This window comes from Pholis gunnellus (genome assembly GCF_910591455.1).
Source record: "Pholis gunnellus genome assembly, chromosome: 6".
NCBI lineage: Eukaryota > Metazoa > Chordata > Actinopteri > Perciformes > Pholidae > Pholis > Pholis gunnellus.
In genome coordinates, this window is record NC_136532.1 from 852,791 (window position 1) to 874,405 (window position 21,615).

General features: G+C 40.5%; 1 protein-coding gene across 1 annotated transcript in view; it reads right to left on the bottom strand.

Moving 5' to 3' along the window:
- Positions 1–1,626: 1,626 nt before the first annotated feature.
- Positions 1,627–21,615, bottom strand: part of loxl2b (lysyl oxidase-like 2b) — a 38,260-nt gene continuing 18,271 nt past the window's right edge. The window contains exons 5-14 of the mRNA XM_079160921.1: positions 19,842–20,058; positions 16,442–16,625; positions 13,339–13,490; positions 12,434–12,601; positions 9,828–9,993; positions 8,930–9,170; positions 6,968–7,083; positions 6,279–6,415; positions 6,062–6,173; positions 1,627–3,901 (exon numbers count right to left, since the gene is read on the bottom strand). Coding sequence (XP_079017047.1) covers positions 3,831–3,901; positions 6,062–6,173; positions 6,279–6,415; positions 6,968–7,083; positions 8,930–9,170; positions 9,828–9,993; positions 12,434–12,601; positions 13,339–13,490; positions 16,442–16,625; positions 19,842–20,058 — 1,564 coding nt within the window. The 3' untranslated portion in view covers positions 1,627–3,830. The remainder of the gene's footprint in view (positions 3,902–6,061; positions 6,174–6,278; positions 6,416–6,967; positions 7,084–8,929; positions 9,171–9,827; positions 9,994–12,433; positions 12,602–13,338; positions 13,491–16,441; positions 16,626–19,841; positions 20,059–21,615) is intronic.

The following is a 21,615-nucleotide window of genomic DNA, read 5'->3' on the forward strand; positions in this document are numbered from 1 at the left end:
CTTTGACTTTCTGTCTGTCTCTGACCTTCTGTCCGTCTATTTGTGTCTGTCTGTCTGTCTTTCTACCTCTAGCTTCTCCCTCCCTCTGCGGTTATTGTGTAAATAGAACCAAACTGGAGAATTAAAAAAAGTGCCATTTATATTTATGTCCCCAGTCCGTGTTTTTCAGATATGCCACGAAGAAAATGTGACCGTTTCATAAATTATCCTTGATATGATTCATTTATCAAATGTATTAATACACCAATGCACTGTATTCCACAGGACCATGAGGTGAATCACACCAGCAAATGCACACATGAAGCATTACCTGATTTAAAAAAGAAAAGTGACTTTTTTCCATTTAGTTTCACATTACAGGTGCGGTAAGGAAAATGTGTTGTCTGGATAGGAACCAAGTGATTGGAGGAGTCGTCACTGTTCTCACGTCCTGTTTGATGTGTAATTCTTAAATATATAAATGAAAGATGAATCATTTTCCTTAACATGCATTTAATTGTGGATTCTCAACAATAAATTAGGTTCCAGCAGCCCGCTGATAGCCTTTTGCTGCATGCAGGCTTAAGCCTTCATACATATAAGGTTGCTTTTGCACACAACCCATGTAGTTCATTTCTATCCAAGACACATGAAGAAGTTGTGATAGGAATCACAAGAGATCCTTCCCTCCTGCGTAAAATGCTGCAGTTACTGTTTGTCTGGTCCTGACGGAGGGCTTCACATCTCTGGGAAGCAGCAGCAGCAGCGATGGGGTTAGTCCCCTCTCAGGTCCTCCTACTGTGGGTCGGCTCAGCTTACCCTCTGCATCACAACAGATTGCCCAACAGAAGTGTCTGGCCTCACTCAAACAGCAACAGCTCGTCTTCCTCGACAGAGAAAGCAGCCGTGATTTATAGGGACCGGATAAAGATGTGGGGCAGCTCACTGCCTCAGTTCTAAATAACGGTACTTATGACAGCTGTAATTCATGGGCTTTATGGTTTATGGGATGTACTCTGGCGGAAAACGTATAATTGGACTTTACTGTAAACATCCCTCCCTTCTGCCAGTGGGCTTTGAAATGAGACCCGTCTGTGTCAGATGGGGAAACAGGATTGTTCGGTATCAAGATGTTCTATCTCGCATTGTTTTTTGGATCATAGCTGGATCTTCTCTCGCTGTCTGTGTGGGTTTGGTAGATTAGAAACTCTAGACTAAGAATGGGTCACAACTAACAGTTCACTTTAACATACTTCTTCAAAGAAAAACATGCAATGTTTGATTTGAGCCACAAGTGGTCAGTGCTGCCCCATTTTATGCTTCTGATAAAAGGTGCTGCAAAGGGGCATGGGTGGTCAGGGTATTTAGGGACCGTTAGTGCAGTTTACATTTTATGATTAAAAATATAAAAACTAAGCACAATAGGTTTGTAAAATAAGGATTTTAATTCACCACTATTCAGGTCAAAAATTAATCGTGATGTGCACGCGCTTAAATACAACCATCAAGCTAAAATAAAATGTAAGCAAACAGTAGCTGTGATTAATAGTTCTTATAATAAAAAACTATATGGGAGTGATGCTGAAAAATGAATACATGCACAAAAACATAATGACAATGAAGAAGAAAAAGGAATACAAACAAAACTGATTAGCACAGATTTGGTTGCTCCATAACTCCTTTATTATAGTTTAACACACAAAGCAAATTGTTTCTTGCGCTCTGTTCAAGTATGCTGTCAGTTTACACAATGTGGCTGTTCAACATGTCGCCTACTGCACCCTCAGAAAACAGAGGACCAGTTTGATAGCACCATTGTGAAAGGCACAATAAAATAGGATTCACACACATTATTGTACGCACCGTTATTCTTTAAAACAAGGAATAAAACTGTAAAAAAAGACAAAACAAAAGTAAGTAGCTAATATCTGCAACTCTGTCTGAACGGGGATAAATGCTATTCCATGAGCTTTCTCTGAAAAGATGTCTGAGCTCTTCTCTTCTTGCCACTGGAAGACTTAAAACATACTTTAGTTACATATAAGCTGAAATATCTTAAAGAACCATTCACTTTTTCAATGGATCAATAATCATTTTATAATTCAAATTCAAAAGAGGAAGAAAAGAAGCTCTTTGGAGTAAGATCAGAAATGCCTGTGAGCGGGTGTTTGATTGACAGCTGAGCTGACGGGTATGGACAAGATCGTCAGACAGCAGATTGTTAGCCGTGGTACAATGTGTGACAGCTGACTAGCTAATTAGCTCTCTACCCTGCAAACTGCCCATGGATGTTTACAGAGCAGTGGTACAGCAGTGGGGGCGGGGCAAGTTGCTCAGTGGGGCATCAAGCAAAACAAACTCAGAGTACAAAATTCAGATAAATTGCATCCCGGATCTTGGAGCGATTTTCCACATCAATAGCCCCAAAGAGCAAGCGCACTGGCGTTTCCTTTAACCCCGCCTCCCAGCCATCAGTCCAGCCTCGCTCTCGGGCTCATTCACATGAACTGAGGAAGGAGAATAAGTCTGGATTTGGCTGTTAGTACATTTTACACCTTTTCGGACCTACTGTTTTAAATATTATTAAATAAGGGCTATTCAAGTGTTTATACTGGGAGGTGGATTTACCGCCACTGATTTACAGGCGTCTCTTTTTGAATGTAAGTCTATGGGAAAATGTCTTTTTGAGCCCAATGGCATCACATGACGGCCCCTGAAGTTGTAATTCCAACGGTTGGCCAATAGGTAAGTGGCTTCGCCACTTTTCCTGGAGGCATGAAACTGCTCTCTGTGTGTGTATGTGTGTATATATATATATATATATATATATATATATATTTATTTATTTAGAGAGAAAATCAATTATAAAACATGTTTATATTTGATTTCAAGACACATTGCGACATTGATGCCCACAAGGGATTGTAGCGCAATTGTGCTTTGAAATGTGACCTAATTTAGACTGTGACTAATTCAGACCACAGTCTTGTCCATGAAGTTTTCAGAGCAATTTCAGAGAATATATGCTCCAGTTATTTAAAGAGGGCTTTGGGGCTCTTCAGCATTTGATAGTTCAGCCTTGTAGGATTAATTTTTACGACTGAATTGGGCAATTAGCACTTGTAATTTGTGATGAATGGGCTGTTTGCTTTTTGAGGAGTCGCTTGCTTGTGCCACAGCTTGATTTGTATTAAACTCCTCAATGAAGATGCAACACTTCAGCATAAATAACTGACATACAGAATAAATGCTCAGTCCGCATGAATCAGTGTATGTGGAGTGTGTAAAAGTCACTTTATGAAACGCTTGAAAAGTGGAAGAATACTGCATTTTTTTCCAAAGACCGATGATTCCTCTCAATCCTCAGGCGACCTGGCGCTGACATTCCACCTCTCCAGGGTGAGCTTTGAACAAAAAGTGTTGCAGCAGGGTTCTGGTGAAGTGCTGCACTTCAAAGACAACACATTCTTGATGACATTCCCCAATGCTGCACTTTGAGTAAAATACCTGCAACTCTCCAGCAGGTTTATTTCATCACTCATTCAAAAAAATGTAAAATAAAATTCACAGGGCACAAGAAGAGCTTCGCCGTTCTCTTGATCTTAACTTGGGAGTTTGGAAGTGTCCGTAAGGCTGTAGCTGCCTCTGTTTGAGGGAGGGGGGGGATAAAATATTATTTCGTTTGGGAGGTAAAGGAGACTGGAGGGTCGAAGAAAGCAGCTGCCTCATGGATGACGGAGAACATAAAGAAGATTGTTTGTCCGGGGCAGGGCCTGCTGGGGGAATCCACTACGGATGGAGATGTGTAGTGGTTGCTGGGCTGCAGATGGTCCGTCTGCACTGCTTTGTCTTTACCTGTGGGTCACCTGGTTGTTGAGGAGGCCTGGGAACGTCTGTTCTGTTTCAGTGCTTAATGAGCCACCTAGCAGAGACAGAGAGAGTTACCACCTCCACTCTTAGTCCTTGTTTCACATCGGATACGAACACTTTTAATCACCTCCAGTGATAAATGTGTGGGATGTCTGCACTGCTAATTGCTTGGACTAGTCTTCAAGTAGCTTGATGAGTGTATGTGATATAAATCAGAAAATCAAGTGAATTTTATACTGTCTATATAAAATACTAGAGCGTAAGTTTAATGGTGACACTCAAGGTCTACTTTTTCCAGAGCTTTCAGCTGCATTTCACAGTCTTCACTCATACTAATTCAGGGTTTACTATCTCCTGTCCACCACCTCGTTTCTCTCACATGACCAAACTTTCATACAGGTCATGTGACAGCTGAACAGACTCCATGATAACTGAGCAAACTCCCATCTGCTGATGAAGACCATGATATGGGTTTGAGAAGCTTCAGAAAAAGCAAGGGCGTGGACCTTGAGTAAAATGTCTTTTGTCAAATGATATAATTTCAAATAACTTAGAACTTAACTTAGTACAATCAATAGTGATCAGTAACACATGACGTGTGATAGAGTGATTCAATTGGACAGTATAATATTTATTCCCATGTATTTTGTATTTTTAAAACTCAAATGTTATACATGTTATGAATGTAAATTAATTCCACATGACTGTAATGCGCCAAAATTGCATTTAGTAACATCAAAATCAAGGCAGCTACTACATGTGCTTATCAATGACATGTATGTTACGTTTATGATTTTAACAGTAGAATATGCATAACAGGTGCACTGTGCAATATCTGGCCACATGCTCAAACGGGGCAGCATTTCACCTCTACTACTGACTCCATTCAATCTAAACTTAAGGGAGGACGAACACGAAAATACGAGACATTTGGTTGTTTCTGCCACTTTGGATTTAATCCAATAACCAAACTATTGAAACGTACACAGACGCTGTACTTTCCACGTGATTGACCAGCTCTCAGATCAGCTCTACTTCTAAGTCCTCTCAGGTTGGACTGAGGACAGACCGGAGGCTACAGTGACTCATCACCTCTTGGGGCACAAGTGGTGTTACAAGACGGGACGGGCCTGTGCTAGCTGGTTATCATGGTCAGTTCATTAAATATCTCTGCAACACAAAACATAGACGTCTTTGACACACTGTAACCTCTTCACGTCCTGTTGATAATGTTTTGAATGTTTCAAATTTAAATTCTGGCCAGATCTTATACATTGCACCTTTAAATTCTTTGACTATTGTTGAGGCTGGAACTTCACGAGAGGAGGTAGGCTGCAAACTTTCGCCGCTGCTGACTTCCAGCAACGGAGACTAACCAAAAATGAACTGGATCCGTCTTACAATCAAAAAGTATTTAATTAACATGAGAAGCTAGAACAGTTGCAAACTGAATTACTCTATCGATATCAATATGTCCCTTGGGGCTGAGTCCTCACTTGCCCCACCTAATCGGCCAGCTCAGCTGGTCAACTCCCGAGTGGTAACGGCGCGAACAGAACCCAAAACTCTCTGGAACTCTCCTATATTTAAAAGTCTCTGTCCGAATGTTTAAATGTCCAGTATCAGCCTCTGTGATTGGCCGAATTACAATAAACCCCTAATGGCTTTGGCTGTTATCAGCTCAGTGTTTGGTTGAAGTCGTCCGGACTCCTCCTGCTCTGTTGGTCATCTTTCCAGCTCCTCTGTGTCCCCTTTGATGTCCCCTTTGATGTCTCTGGTCCTCGACCTATTCCCTTATATGGTCGTGAAGAGCCTGTCCTCACATTCCTCACTGACCCTATCTCCCCTGATCTCTCTGCCTCATGGCTCAGAACCCCCTAACCTATGTGACTGTACTTTGGTTCAATACTTCCAATGATTATGTTAAAGACTCCTACAAGTAAACTTATTGCAAACATATAATATCTTCTATAAGTAAACATCCTGTAAACCTATATTACATTCCATAAGTAAATATATTGTGACTCTTAACATAATTTACATTCTCATCATTGTGACAATTTTATTCACCACTAGGGGTGTTATTAATTCTACTAAATAATGCTTTTAATACTTAAATTCTCCACACTATCAACATTTCATAGATCCATGAAATACATCTACTATCTATAGTAGATGTTACGGATATTCATCAAAATAACAGAGGTCTTACCATTATGGCAGCTGTACATCCACACACGATGGCCGTCATATCGACATCTGCATTTCATGATGTTATTGGTGTAGTCTGACTCTGGTACCTCATAGTTTGGATTAATGACTATCTGTGAGAGGAAGAACATGTATGGGGATCCTGTAAGAGGCCAATGCTGTAAATAATTTCACTCTTGATTTGGATAAAAGGATCAATGGTACATGGGAAACATTACCTGGAAAATGTAATCTCCAGGTTTGAGTTCAGTTATGTCGATCCACTGGCAGTCGATGTCGTGCCTGTAGGTATCCCAGCAGCCCACAGTGATACCCTGCTCTCCAAAGTTAGCACACTCATACCTCTTTTCAATACCTGTAACAAGACATTACAAAATGAAGAAAATGTTGGCAAATAAACCCTGAGAATCATTTAAAAATGCCAAAGCAGCATGGATTTATTTTTACTGGCCACTTGTAAACACAGTATTGACTTATCATATTATGAAGTTGTTATAATGAAAGGGTTAGCGTACAGTTGCTCATTTAGACACCCTGCAGTCACAACTCCAACATTAGCATTTATCTATAATCGTGTTTCTGACCAACTGATGAGTTTAAGTTCAATAGTCTCTCCTTTAGCTCCGATTTGGTCTCCACCAGCTTCTGAGAAATAAATTAATAAACCAAGTTGTCCTACAATCAGAAGATCTGCGGTTCGATTCCCCGGCTTTTTTAGTCTGTGTCGACGTGTCCTTGGGCAAGACACAGGCTATATCCATCAGAGCTGAACGAATGTACCATTTCCTTTAAAAGCCCATTATTGACTGTGAAAAGGGGGTTTGTCAGCCACATTTCTAAAAAATGTAAGCACATTCACATCTTGAAATCAAAATAGCAAAATAGGGATCTCTCTTTTGGTTCTCACCTTCATCACACTCTGAGTCCTCCAGGCAAAAACTTGCTTTGTGTCCTTCTGCCACTTTGGTTCCATTGAGGGTGAACAGGTCATAGAGTGTAAACACCTCCATGCTGTGATAATGCCTACACACACACACACACACACACACACACACACAGACAGAAATATAGTTTTACAGATCCAAGTAAGGCTCAAAATGCCGCACAAGAGTACAAGTACAAGAATGGTACTTCTTGTTGTCAACAGCGGTCAAACGATCATTTCTGCCTTATGGTTGTATGCCGTCACCAAACAGTCAAGTTGCAGTTTACATCCATGTCTGTCCAAAATGTTATTACTTGAGAATTTTATCCTATTAGACATTTGTGTCATAATTAGCATATCAAGTGAGTTGTGACCAATGTGTTATGTGAGGTCACAGTGACTTTGACCTTTGACCACCAAATTCTAATCAGTCCATCCTTCAGACCAGGTGGACGTTTGTACCAAACAAAAAAGCGTTCCTGAGATAGCGTATTCACGAGAATGTACCGGACGGTCTGACAACCTGAAATCTGTCGCCAGCACGGAGGCAAAAAAAGAAAATTACAACTTTCCATCTGCAATCCATTTCTTTTAAATGGTCCGATACGCTACGTCAAGTTCTGCCACTCAAAGGTGCCAAAGGTTTGACATGTGGAAAGCTGGTAGCTGTGTGAGGCTGCCAACAGTGAACTGTTCCTCCAGCCAACACAGTCACCACAAAAATGTGGGACTTTTTGTACAGAAGCTATAGCTTACAGCACTCGTCCAATTACAGGGCAGCAGAACGTAAGGAAGGGAACAAAACCAGACACACGATCGGGGTCGAGTCATTTCTCTCTCTCTGAATGAAGTCGAATTTGAGACGTCATTTCTGAATCATTCAAATGTCCTCCTCTGCTATGTGGTTTACAAATAACTTTATGCTTGTGTTTTATAATTAAGTTGCAATTGATATGTACCTGCAATATGTACCTGGTTACAGTTGCTTCCACTAATTATATTGTATGATAAATGTCACATGCATTTCAGTGGGCTCATTGTTCTGTAAGGAGGATTGCACTAGTGCACTATAGGATTTTATCAAGTCACTCCAAGTATGATTTAAACATTTAGTTAATATTCCACCAAACCACCAGATTTTCTTTCTTGTGAGGGGAGAAAAATATTCTGAAACAGAATTTCTTTGAACTAAAATAGCAGCTTATTGAAGAACAACATCTGGGAAATACACCTATTTCTTTCTTTCTGCGAGTTGGATAAAAATACTATCCATTTTAAGGCTGTGTGTTAAGTACGGAGATGGAGCCAGGCGGTGAATAGCCTAGCTTAGCATAAAGACTGCAAGCAAGGGGAAATGGCTAGCCTGGCTACATAAAAAGTTAAAGTTAAGAAATACTTCTACCGACACCTCTATAGTTCAACGATTAACATTTAGTTTCTTGTCTGTTTGATCCGTAAACTAACAGAACATTTTAAAATAAAATTGGTGCTTTAGTTACATGCTGCAAATATTCCTGTTAAACAACACCCAGCACGTCTGGGTCACTGGGCCCAGCTGTTGTTTGTCAAGAAAAAGTTCCAGGATGTAACTCATTTATGCATTTCTGTTCATGTACTGATTAAACTAACAAGGTATAACATGTTATACGCCGTATTTTTTTAACTTTGGAGACAGCCATGCTAATCGCCTCCCGGCTCCAGCTCTGTATAGATTCATCATCCCATTCTCGGGCAGAAAACAAAGACACCAATTCTATTACCATATTTCCCAAAATGTTGAACTATTCCTGAAGCAAAGTGAAGACTATTCGGAGGTTTAACAGAATGAAAGTGGTTTGGCTCTGGTGTCCAGTAAATTAGTATAAGCTTGCTACTGTGGAATTATCATCTGATGATTTCAGGGAAGAAATCCAAGGACATAAACAATAGTCCTTTGAAACTGACCTGTGACAGTCGTGCCACACCCAGGAATGTCTGCCAGCTTTGGGCCGGAAGTCAGACTGGCCGTTATTGTGGATCTGGGAGGAGAAGCGAAGCAGGCGGCGGTAGGTGTTGGCCGGCGCCTGGCTGGAGGTGGAGGAGAGACAGTTCTCCTCGTACGCACACTGCAGCATGAACATGGGCCTGTCCTCCATGTAGGTGGTCTGCTCCACCACCTGAGGGTTCAACACCAGGTCAGGAGCCGCTGTGGACGGGCGGATGAAAGAGAAACCACAGAGAAGCAGACGGAGACAAAACATAAATAGACACATCGAGAAAAAGGCAAAAAGAAACGGAAAAGTTCCGGCACGTAATGTAAATGAGTTGTTTCTGTGTCAAACTGCAGAGCCCTCTGGAGACTCCTGAGGGATATTTTAGTTTCAGTTATGCAAACATTTCTCCCAGGTAGAGCTTCTCCAGAGGCAGAAATCATTTTATTTTCTGAATTAAAACTCAATGTGAAGAGCAAAAGAGTGAGCTGACAAATTGAATGGCTCAGGCTCTAGTTGAAATATACTTAAACGTGGAAATGTCTTTTATTCTTTCTTTCTCTTCTGTACTCTTTCATTCATGACCCTACAAACTGCAGGATCATGAATAGTAAATGGTCGCGTTTCTATTCTTCTGACCATTCAAAGAGCTTCAACACTACTTGTCATCATTGACCCATTCACACCCATTCATACACTGATGACGGGCTACCATGCAAGGTGCCACCTGCCATCAGGATTCTAACTAACCATTCACACCTATTCATACAATCCACAGTTGCCCCTCGAGGGGCAGGAGACAAATATGACTGATTTCTGGCCACGTTTTCTCACAGTTACCACCAACCATTGTATTCATTTGGGATTCTTACTCTCAGAGCAGGAGACTCCGGCGGCGTTGCGTCCGCCTCCTTTAGCGCAGCTGAGGTGAGCCCCGTGGTGCAGGCAGTGGGACAGAGACATCTCCGTACCAGAGCACCAAACGCCACTCATTACCACAGAGTCGGCACTCACCTCTCCGGGCCAATACCAAGTCTCCTGTTGAGAGAACAGGAACCATGGTTCACAGTTGACAGTGGGGTGGGGGGGGGGCGGGGGTATCTATAGGTCATCCACTTCTGGTACAACGCACTTTGATTGATCACATACTTGTAGAACTGGTTCAAATGAAAGCCCTTCAGCTAAATTGTAATGCAACTTTCCATCTATCACTGATCCCAGCTCAGCACAACCTTTTTAGTGTGTTAGACGTCAACACTAATGGAGGTTTTAACTCAGTTTGCAAAAGCCTGCAGTGAAACCTTCTTTAAGCACCATGCGTATTTATTTGCTATTTCTCCAGCAGTGTTAGCAGAAATATTTCAACATAAGTAGCAATTCTTTCATCTAAAATTACACCATTATAAGTGAAAAGTCCTGCATTTTAAATTTGACTCCAGCTAAATTACAGAGGTATTATCGGCATAATTCATATCACAAATCACAAACTTGCCTCAGAGGGCTTTAAAATCTGTACAACATACGACTTCCTGTGTCCTCGGACCCTCAGTAACAACGGTAAATGTCCTCATTACACAAAATAAACCTTTGAGGGTCACTATTACTATGAATCATATCACGAGATTATTATTACTGATGCAATGATATGGACCTGATGATGAATTCTTAATCTATAGCAACGCAACATTTGGGGGGGGGGGGGGTGTTAAGGGCACTCTGCCACTTTGAAGGAGCCAGACACAGACTTTAAATAACATTTATTCAACCATTATTTTGACAGCGAGCCATACTGGGACCTGGGTTACTATCTACTTTTGAAGAACATAGATATATATTTAAATTTTACAATATTAACTGTTACGTTCCTAAAATAATAATAATCAGTTTGTTTGTTTCTCCCAGATTACATTAACTAATAATGTTTTAAGAAGAAATAAGTTAACATTTTGCTTTATTCTTGGAGTCCAAGGGCTGCCGGAGAGTTGTATCTCTATGTTCAATACGTTGGTAGGATGAGTGTTAATTAAACTACTTTAGTAAATGTACACAATTATTTTAGTAGTACATCACAAATCACCAATGTCCCCAGTATGGCTCCTACTGAAGAGTAAACGATGGTCCATATTCAGCTTTAAACAAAACTAATGGAAGAAAGAAAACGCGGGCATGTTAATAACGGATTTCAAGAAACGGTTTCATTTCAGAAATATGAGAACAACTGAAAAACATATCGCTTGATCCCTCACTGTCATGAAGTACCAGTGTATTTCCACCACTACTTTACAAAGAAGACGAGTTTTGAAATACCATAGATGCCAAAACTAACCGCAGAGCTGTCAGATACCAAGACACGCTCACTGTAGTCCCACTGAACACTCAGTGGAAGGATGCCAAGGAACTAGTCGGTCCTTGTTTTGAGGAAACCAATAGACATGTTCAGTAATACCGTGAATCATTGTGAAGAAAAGCCAATATTCTACATTGACCACTAGAGGGCACACCCTATCCTTGTATATCCTCACTGCATTGATATATACAGTATATATGATGGTACTGTTTTGTTGTTGTTCTTTTTACAAAGTGCAACTTGAGCTGCAAAGGCCTGAGCTACGTGATGAATAGAATCATTTGTGCTGCCAGAGAAAGAAATGAGCCGTAACCACCATAACAACGTAAATGCACCACAATTACTTCTCACTTCTGCCTCAAAGGTAAACCTGACATCCTATAATCATACAGAAACCATTATTTTACAATTTCCCCTCCTAAAACTCTGCAAACACTTTCAAAGTAGCACTGACAAATGATTTTAGTGTACTTTTACAAAACACAAAGATTTTCACAACGCAACAAAGATCCACTTCGGGAGATCTTTTAAATTCAGCCACCATAAAAATGACCATGATAAGCTCATTTCCATTTCATTTTCAACAGAAATGAGCTTCAAATCAGGACATAATTCAATTGCAAAAGGGCTTTGAACTGATATGTTGCTATACAAATCATGTGCAATCATTGGATTAAGTTCACAACAGTCATTGGAAATGAAATCAATAATTGATTAGGTTTCAATAAAGATGTGTTTTAAGGAAATCGACAGCTGCTTATACACTTAATATAACTAACTAAACTCAATTAACTGTCTCTATTTTCACTATTATTATTAGTGTGTGATTTGTGAGAAAGTGTGTACACAGCAATACATTGAACATGACTTTGGAGATCTAGATGTAGCAAAAGAAAAGTACTAATTTGACATAATAATCAGGGTTAAACTGGAAGATCCTGTGTTCAGATTTGTGCTCTTGGTTTGATCGACTGGAAGAACATCCAACACAATACACACTATTTGTTGGTTTTATTCTTTTCAGATATTTACTTAAAGGTTGTAACTTTTAAACAGAAGGGCGGAAAAATACTGTTTCTTTCAGAACAAACCCAAACGGACCGATTCTGACCCCATGGCTGCGACTTGTACCTGGAAAGCGTTGCTGGCAAAGCCCAGGCCCAGCTGCCTGCAGACCACCATGGCCTCCATGGTTCCCCAGCTGTCACTGCACACCGTCCCCCACACCAGAGAACCGTTCCTCTCCACCAGCACCTCCACGCGGCCCTCATAGGGGTTACGGCCTCCGCTCAGACGCAGCTACATGGGCACAAAAGAACACAACCGAGAGGCCGACTTAGAGGCTGAACCCACACTGTTCGGTGAATAAGTGATGTCCGACTGTTGAGGAAACATTTAATGCAACCAATGATTCTAAGGTTTTGGAAAGGTAATATATGCACGATCGGTATAACAAATCTACTACTACTTATGACTTGGAGCACTACGAGGATGAAGAAAATAAACAGGCAGTAAAGAATGGGGAAACTAGAATTACCGCCTCTCAGTTGTATGCCTCCGCCAACCAATCAAGTGTCCATGTCAGTCCAAAATGTCATCGCTTCATCATTTTATCATTTATGTGATAATTAGCATATGAATTCTCGAGTTTTGACCGTTCATCCTTGAGTCCAATTGGACGGTTGCATCAGATGTAATGAAACTCCCTTCAGCCGTTCCTGAGGTATCGAGTTAAGGACAATGGGACGGACGGACGGACAACCCCAAAACATGAATGCAGATATGCAGTGAGAAGCTGTTGAAATGGTCCGCATTAATGAGACACAAAACAAACAGTTGAAGCTCAATAGTCTATTGATGATTGTGATATATAAAAATATGATGTGCAAAATAAACTCACATATATTAACATCTGCAAGTCATCCATATTCATAAAAGACTTGGAAAGACTAATCCAGCCTCCCGTTATAATTGCTTCAAACTAAACAATCAGGTTTCTCAATGAGTATGCTGCTGTAGTATCTTTTGAGGCTCACCGACTGCTGGAAGCCCATAGCAGGAACATTACATCTGACGGCTGCATCCTCCTCATGGCTGCAACCGAGAGCCTCCTTGTTGAAGAAACACTCTGTGATGGACTTCTCAAATCCAGAGCACTCCACCTCGTTCATATGGACCGGGCCCATACCTGAAACACAGACAGGAGGGACCCTTTTCAAACTGTTTCCCACTGAAACTGGGAGAAAAAAACAAATGCTTATTATGGCCGAGACACGTCTGTGTTGTGTCTTGATTTCATGTAAATTCACCATTTCCATTTTAAAATAATGCGCTGGTTTAAGTTCAAAACATTTAAAGCAATAGTTCAACATTTTGATTAGCTTAGCATAGCATAAAAGCTGGAAGCAGCAAATAGAAAATGTCCAGCCTGGCTCTGGCCAAAGTTACAAAATTGGCCTACAAGCACCAGGAGTCATGTCACTGTGAGGTTGCCAGGCAACGAGCAAAGACTCTGAGAAGTCACTTGCCTGGCCAAAAAATGGTTACAGCATGTGACTCTCCATAGAATCAAAACTGGCCTTATTTATATTTCAGATTTTATGGAGTAAACAAACAATGACTTCCAGTCATTATGCTAAGCTAATATTCCGTGTACAAACGTGAGAGTGATGTCGCTCATCAAGCGTATTTCCCCAAATTCCTTTAAAAAGTAAACTAATCAAGATGACAAAAATGTGAAAAAAAGTGAAATAGCAACAAGAGTAGAGTATAAATGGAGAGAGAAGCGGATACAGACTGTACACGAGAACAAGAAGTCAGCCACTAAGAGAGCCACAAGTACAACAGCAACAGATGAGCACACAGCTATTGTGTGCTAATGAGATATTTTATATTATTATTTCCATTTGAGTTTTGTTTTTCTCCATGGAAGGAGAGCCACTGATGAGAAATCATGATGGAAAATGATGTTGGAAAAAGGAACCCTCTGTTTCAACATTTTCCACGTCTCATGTTACTGGAATGTGCTGCGTGTTCCGCGCTTTTGAAAAAGGAAACACCTTCATGGTTTCTTTCCATAGTATATCCTGGTAACAGGTGAGCTAAGGCTTTACAACACTGTATAGCACAGGGTGGATATCTGCTGAGTGTGTAATTTAGAAGTGTGTTAGTGGCACATTGTTATTGGGTGGGGGGGTGGGGGGGCCGGTCCCAACTTCCAAACCTGCTGTAAAACTCTCCATGCAGCCGGTGTTAGCACCCTGCAGGTGCCGTCTGGAAAGAGACCATAAAGTGAGACTGCTCGAGTGAAGGCCTCCATTAGGAGGGAGGAAACACTAGGAGGGAGGAAACACGAGTGGTATACTTAATCACTGCTGAAACGTACAAGACCCACAATGTGAGAAAACAGACTTATCCTTGAAAGTATGAAACAGTCTCACAAATGTCACGAACTGTTTCTTATCATATTAATCTTTTTGAATTCATTTACAAGCACAGATTTCATACTGAAGCAGGGTGGAAAAGGGAGGGGTCTATATGTAGTCACAGTCTGTTGGCTAACAATGTAGTGCTAAAGCTGCAAAAACATTATTTCATTAGAAGCATTTATTTGACTTTCAAAAATGTTATTTGGGGGGAGGCAGCTCAGACACACCTATACAAATAAAACCAAAACTAGCGGTTTTGTTTCATTGAATTATCTTCTCCTGCTGCAACAACCAGACGTTTTATAACTGTAAAGCTGCTCTAATCAATATTGCTATAATTACCCATTGGTTTGTGGAATATCGTTCTGAAGCATCGAGTTTGGCATTACATTTAGGCAACCAAAATGTTACAATTAACTTAATGTTACAATTAACTGAGTTATATAGCTAGTCAGTGTTCTAAACAGATGGGTGGTGTGCAGCAGATGATAGAATGCTCATTTGAACTATAAAAACCAACAAAGGCAAAAGAATTATCACCTGAATCTGCAGTCAGCTGTAAGGAGCATTTTGGATTCTTTCAGCACATTGTTTGGGTTTTCTGGCCCACAACGTTACTGTACTGGTTCACTCTCACTTCTTTCCAGAAAAGAGGGTAAAACTATTATACACTAAATGCTCAGCACCAGACAGTAGATGGACGCAGTTAGCGACTAAGCAGCTAAATAGCCAGACATTTCCCTCAGGAGTTGGTGGAGACCAAAACAAAGCTATAAGGAGAAATATCATTGGAATGTCAGTTAGATAAATCTAATAGATGCAACATGTTGCTAACACATTATCATGATAACTATGGAATGTAATGTGATGGTAAAGTTTGATACACTAACCCCAATTGGCAAAAAAAAGTGTAAAAAACCTTATTCAGTGCATGGACAGAGATCAATCCAGTCCAGCCTTTTATGTCCAACCATCTGAACAGTAAGTGATGGGTTAGAGGTTTAAGTTCTGGTACAGACACTGTTCTCCATAGGGTCTGCTCCCAGTCCAGCTGAGCTATACATGGGCTTGCCTTATCACTTGTTTTCCTCGCCGAGTTAATTCCAAATTGAATACACGGGAATCTCAATATATCCTTCCAGAAAGATATCCAAGTTCATAGCAGCTCAGAGACGGATTCTCGTCCTCACAGACCTGCTCAATGGAACGGATCCTGTTCCAGCGAGCTCAATCACTTTCGCCATCAGGTCTGTGAGTTCATGATATTCTGCTCAGCAGCATGCAGGGGTGATAGGAGGAGGGTCGCTTAAAGGATAGAATTACTGCCTGAAATGTTTGGGATATGTGGGTTTTGCCACACAGTCATAACCTTCCATTCTGTGCCATGTAGGAAATATACATGCACGGTTGTTCCAACAATAAAGACAGTCATTCTGAGCTCGTTGGCATGGGACGGTTTACGGCGACCGTGTACTTATTCCAGGCTGTTGCTGCTCGCAATCTACTTTTTCTGCTTTTCCCTTTATGCAGCAGTCTAGCTTACATTAGGCATATTTTAATGCTGTAGTTTCAGTCATCAAGCCCTTTACCCTTTCTCTTTTCTTCATCTTTTGTCCGTAAATCTGAATGTGAAGCAAGGAGAGGCTGGAAAATTTGTGTTTTTATGAACTTTTTCGGCACAAATAACAGTAAGAATGTAAAACCGGTATACCTTGTCCCAGGCGACCTCCGGACAGAGACTCTATGGCCGTACCGAAGCCCAGCTCTCGACACACCACAGTGGCAGACTGCAAGTTCCAGTTATCATCACATATGGTGCCCCACTCTCCATTTTTCAACACCTCCACTCGACCCTCGCCTACGATGGCCCCACCACGAAGACGAACCAACGGTTGCTAGAGAGGAAAAACACAGACATCACTGTAAAAGCGGAGATGTTCAAATTGTAAAACCACATATATGTTCTTTCAAAATGAACAGCCTCAAGTGGAAGTTTAGAACCTCAACTTGCTGAGGCAGCAGACTGGGTGGCTTCATGTTTATAGAACGTGCTATAAATGCGGTTCTCCCATTAACTGTTTAGACAAACTGGAAGTGTTTAGTTTTACAAGTAAACACTTTAGTCCCAGTTTAATCTGACACACTATCGGTATTCACAAAGTAAAGCCCAGACGTCTTAATGTCTGCGCTCTGTAATAAAATCCTCCACCTACTGGCATTAACAATCAAATTAATGTAAAGAATTCATCATCCTTAAATCTGCTACGTTAATCCAATAATTATCAATCATCATGTTTTGACCAAAAATGTCCAACTATGTCTGATTCCAACTTTTCAAATTTGACGTTAGTCTGGCTTTTATAAAGCAATCATTGTGATATTGAATGTAACATATTGTTTTGGATAGTTGGACAAAACAAGGAAGACAAATCACCGTTGTAATGAGCATCTTTCACTACTTTATTACTTCTATTAATAATAGTTTCACATATTTTGCATTTCTTTGGCAACCAGCTCAAGTCCTGAAGTTATGAAGTCCATTTTGAACAAATGGTCCATCCTCGCGTCTCCTCTCGTCCTGACTGTTGTAAGGTGCCATATACCTGTTTAAACCAAAGTCTTAACTCTGCAGAGTTCCCTGTTGCTGGCTTTGCTAAATCTCTGGCTTTCTGTTCAGGATTCTGGTTTAGGATTGAAAACAAAATCCTTCTAATTAAGTCTTCCACCTGTCTCAGTAGGGATGGGAACCAGGTCCACATTCTCTGATTCATCGGAATAGTTTTCTACACAGAAAATTGATCGCAGAGTCGATAATGGCATAGGTATCAATAAAACCATATTAATTCCCAACCCAATCTATAAAGTGAGATGCTGAGCACCAACAGGCCCAATAGGTGGAGCAGGACCTCAGGTCTTCTGGTTGTGCACTGGTCAAAGTTTGTGGTAGCTGAGCTTTTAATGTGTTCGCATCCATTTTACAAATGCAATTCATAAGCAGTGTTCACATTGCAAATTACATTTTTCTCAAAAGCCTTTTTATGCTTCCTTGCTGCAATTAAAACAATTCTGGACAAGTCAACAGATTCTGAAAATTGTTGTCCCACAAATAAATGTTCATAAAATTAATGAACACGAAAAGAAAATACATCAAAAACATTATATATCAAGACTCAGCAGAGCAAATGTAATGTAAGAATTAAGAAGAACTATAAAACAGGAGACAAAAATAGATATGATCCAATGTGACTTGGTCCTACTAACACATTCCAGCTCCAAAACCACCTGAACCTTCAATCATTTCACATATTAGAATACAGTTTTTATTTCATTCCTGAAGTGATGTTTGATTTCTGTTTCGGTTTATGACTTCAGACACACATCGACTAAAATAGTTCTATTTGATCAAATATATATTTTTTATATGATTCCTGAAGCAATATTTCACAAAAGAATCTCTGTCATCATTGAGGCCGGGGTATTTCCTTGCTTTCAGTTGTATAGCTGTCTCACGTTGGAGAAGTCCTTTTAGGTAAATATCTGGTTTTAGAATAAAATTCCGTTTAGCAGACTTGTTGACCGTGTTGGAAGACTTCGAATGTGACGTCAGGCCCGCCGCTCCCAGCCCGGCACTCAGCTGTGGAACGTGACAGAGAGCAGGCAAGCTCAAACCTCACATTGGAATGTGGATGGAGTCACACACACACAGACATCTTGTCAGCTTAGAAGGTTCTTATTTGAAAGTTGCTGCGATTGTTTATAGACTAAGTGAGTTTTACATCCACTGAAACCGTAAGAAAAAATAAAGCCTATTTTTAATCTGCAAAGGGCATGAATGAGAAAGAAGTCTCTCTTTTACCCACTGGGAAGGTCAAAGGTCAGAATCAGGACGACAACAGCACCTGTGGAACCAGTAGGATGTCATGAAGACTTACTAACGGTATTTGCTAATGAAAAACTATACAGCTTTGGGTTTGTGTTTCATGTCATGATGGCACAGACATCAGTCCACTCAAGTGTGATGGGGTTCCAACCCTTCTGGGGCTATTGTCATGTTGCGGCAGCTAAAAAGAATTACCAAAAGTGCTGCCAAAAAGTCGGGGGCACAATATTTGTTTCAAATATCAAGCTTCCTCTTATCTTGTAATGAGGTTACCGAGACCAAACTGTTACCTAATGCACACCTGATGAACAGCTGCAAATTAAATCATGAGGACGAAAGGCTGAAAACATTATCATAAGATGATGTCTGACGGAGGCATCTGACTGAAAAGCCGTGTGTCTAATAAACTCTAAAGCCACATAGTGTATTTATTTAAATGTTAAAATAGCAGACACTGGCAACTGGCACAGCACCTACAGTATACAAATACCTGTAGCATGTTTGCGATAGTTCTAAATGTGAATTCATGAACCCAATCTGAGCTATAAACTATCTTTTGGAGGGCTTGTTTGCACCATATCTTGATTTTCCAGATTGTTTGCTTTTGGTGAGGAAATCAAAAACTGTGTGCAGCTTTTGAAGTGTAAAATGTGTAAAAACTGCAGTAATGATGCAGCGTTTCTGACTCCGGAGCCTAGTTTCATGCTCATTGTCATTTGAGAAGAGTCAAAGTTAGCTCACACTGGCGTTGCTTTCTGGAGAGACATGTTTTTCCTTGCCCTGTGCCAAGAATTTCACTACATCGTGTCATCTTTGAAACCCCAAGATGACGATGATTCATTTTGATGGGAACAAAGTGTCCACATCAGCTCCAGCTGCAGCACACGAAGTGACCGGGAATAGCAAAGGCCAGCGTTGGCCTTTACATAGTCAGTGAACTGAGCTGAACCATTGCAGCTATTCCTAAAAACAGTTCAGTTTGTTGACACATCCATAGACATCACACATTTCATTTGCCACTGACAAGACAGTAAGAACTTACTGTGACAGTGGCTCATTATACATGGACAAATATCTTTTCAAAAATGAGTGTACTGAAAGTTCAAATATTTTTTATGTCTAAGCAAGAACTGGAAAAGCAAGTAGATCTTTAAGACTGTGGACTTGCTTGTGGAGAACAACAGCGTCTCAATAGCGTGGTATTTTAGATGAACGTAAGAATAGACCTTACCTCTTGTCTGAAGGCCTTCCTGAATCCCGTCATGGGAGTCGGGGCGAAGTCTCTGCCGGGCACGCAGCTCACCACCACAGGCAACCCTTCAGGACAGGTCTCATTGGACTTCATTGATGTAACCTGGCCCAGTCTACAGCTGGACAAATGGGCTTCATTGCCAGTGCAGTTCACAGCGTAGTCCCAGTACGTGGGCTTTCTCCGGCGAGCAAACATCCTGGACAGACGGAGGAGAAGGAAAGGAGGTTAAACAAATCTTTCAGCGGTTTTTATTTTCAACTGGGTATATCAAACACATAAATAGGTATTTTTATTTTAATGAGACAACTACCATTAGAAAGCTGCACTCATCAATATTTTTCATATGATGATGGCTAATCACCATATGTAATGTGTGAGATGTTGCTAGTAGTAATAAATCCATGGAAAAATTATCACCAGACTCTGAGTCGAAAAGTATCTTTCAGCTAATTTTTTGGGTTTCACGGCTTGCAACTTTATGATAATATTATTAATAATAATACATTTTATTAGCAAAAATGCCAGAACTTTAATGATAGGTTGAGTGTAGTTCAACTCATCCTCGCTTTCAGCTGCAGCAGGCAGCTCCTTTGGCAAAAACAAAGCTGATTCAGAAGATAGCTGCTAGCTTGTGAACTAAGGACAGCATTGCTAAGAGCCAGATGTTACCCTCAGGAGTTGGTGGAGACCATAAACTGAGCGAAAAGAGAGAGAAGATTGGACTTTTGTCTGCGAGATGTGTAAATGTTTTGCTAACACGTTAGCATAGTGATTCGTAAGGTACCTTGTCAATGAAGTGTGTGATGTTTACCTATTCATGCAGTTCTGCGACCACGTGGCAAAATGCACATGATGGTTTATTTCGGCACTCTTTTCTCAATTCATGCCATTTATAAAATAGGATTTTATCACCTGCAGTTGAAATTCTAGATCTACTGTTCGGAACATTGATCAAGATTTGGAGTTAAATTATGAGACTCATCACAATGCTTTATCTTGACGGCACAAAACTAAACAAGGGCAATGCTATTAGCATATTGTATAATTAACACCAAAAGTGAAAGGTTAGCTAACAGCTGGAGAGTTCACACTCTTCCATATGAACAAACTGGGGTTAATGACACTCTTTCAGGCCTGGTAGGGTGCTAATCTCTTCCTCCCCACTTATTAGTGAGCCCAAATTATGTATATAATGAGCATCAGAGCAGAGTGGCACGTCCTATCTTTGTATCTTATGTCTGAGGTGTACGTGAAATAAAATGTATTAAAATAGGCTGAGCTGCATTTGTTTTTCATTTGGGAGCTGGCGAGAGGAAAGCTACAGACTGGAAGCTATCCAAAACTAATGCTCTCAAATGCAATTTAACCACAGCTGTGATGCATATCAGTGCTGTTCAAATTGAGCGATGATTGAATAAACTGTGAAAGTTGACATCTCACCAAAATCTCTACCCAAGCTTAAAATATTTGTACACATTCACAGTCAAAGTTTTTCAATACTTTAATAAATGTAACTAATTTTATAGCTGCAATTAATGGTAATGCACAACAATGTGGGCCTTTAAATGCAGAAGAACTATTTGTAAAGTTTACTCAACCATGAAAACGGTTGTTTAATGATTTCTGTGGCTCTGAAAGAGTTGGAGTGACACCACCTGAGTCAGCTCGGCTTGGGGCTTGAGACTGAAAATCTATAACAGAAAGTCTCGGCATGGATTGTGAAAGATGGGAATATTTACCAGGCAGGGTAAGG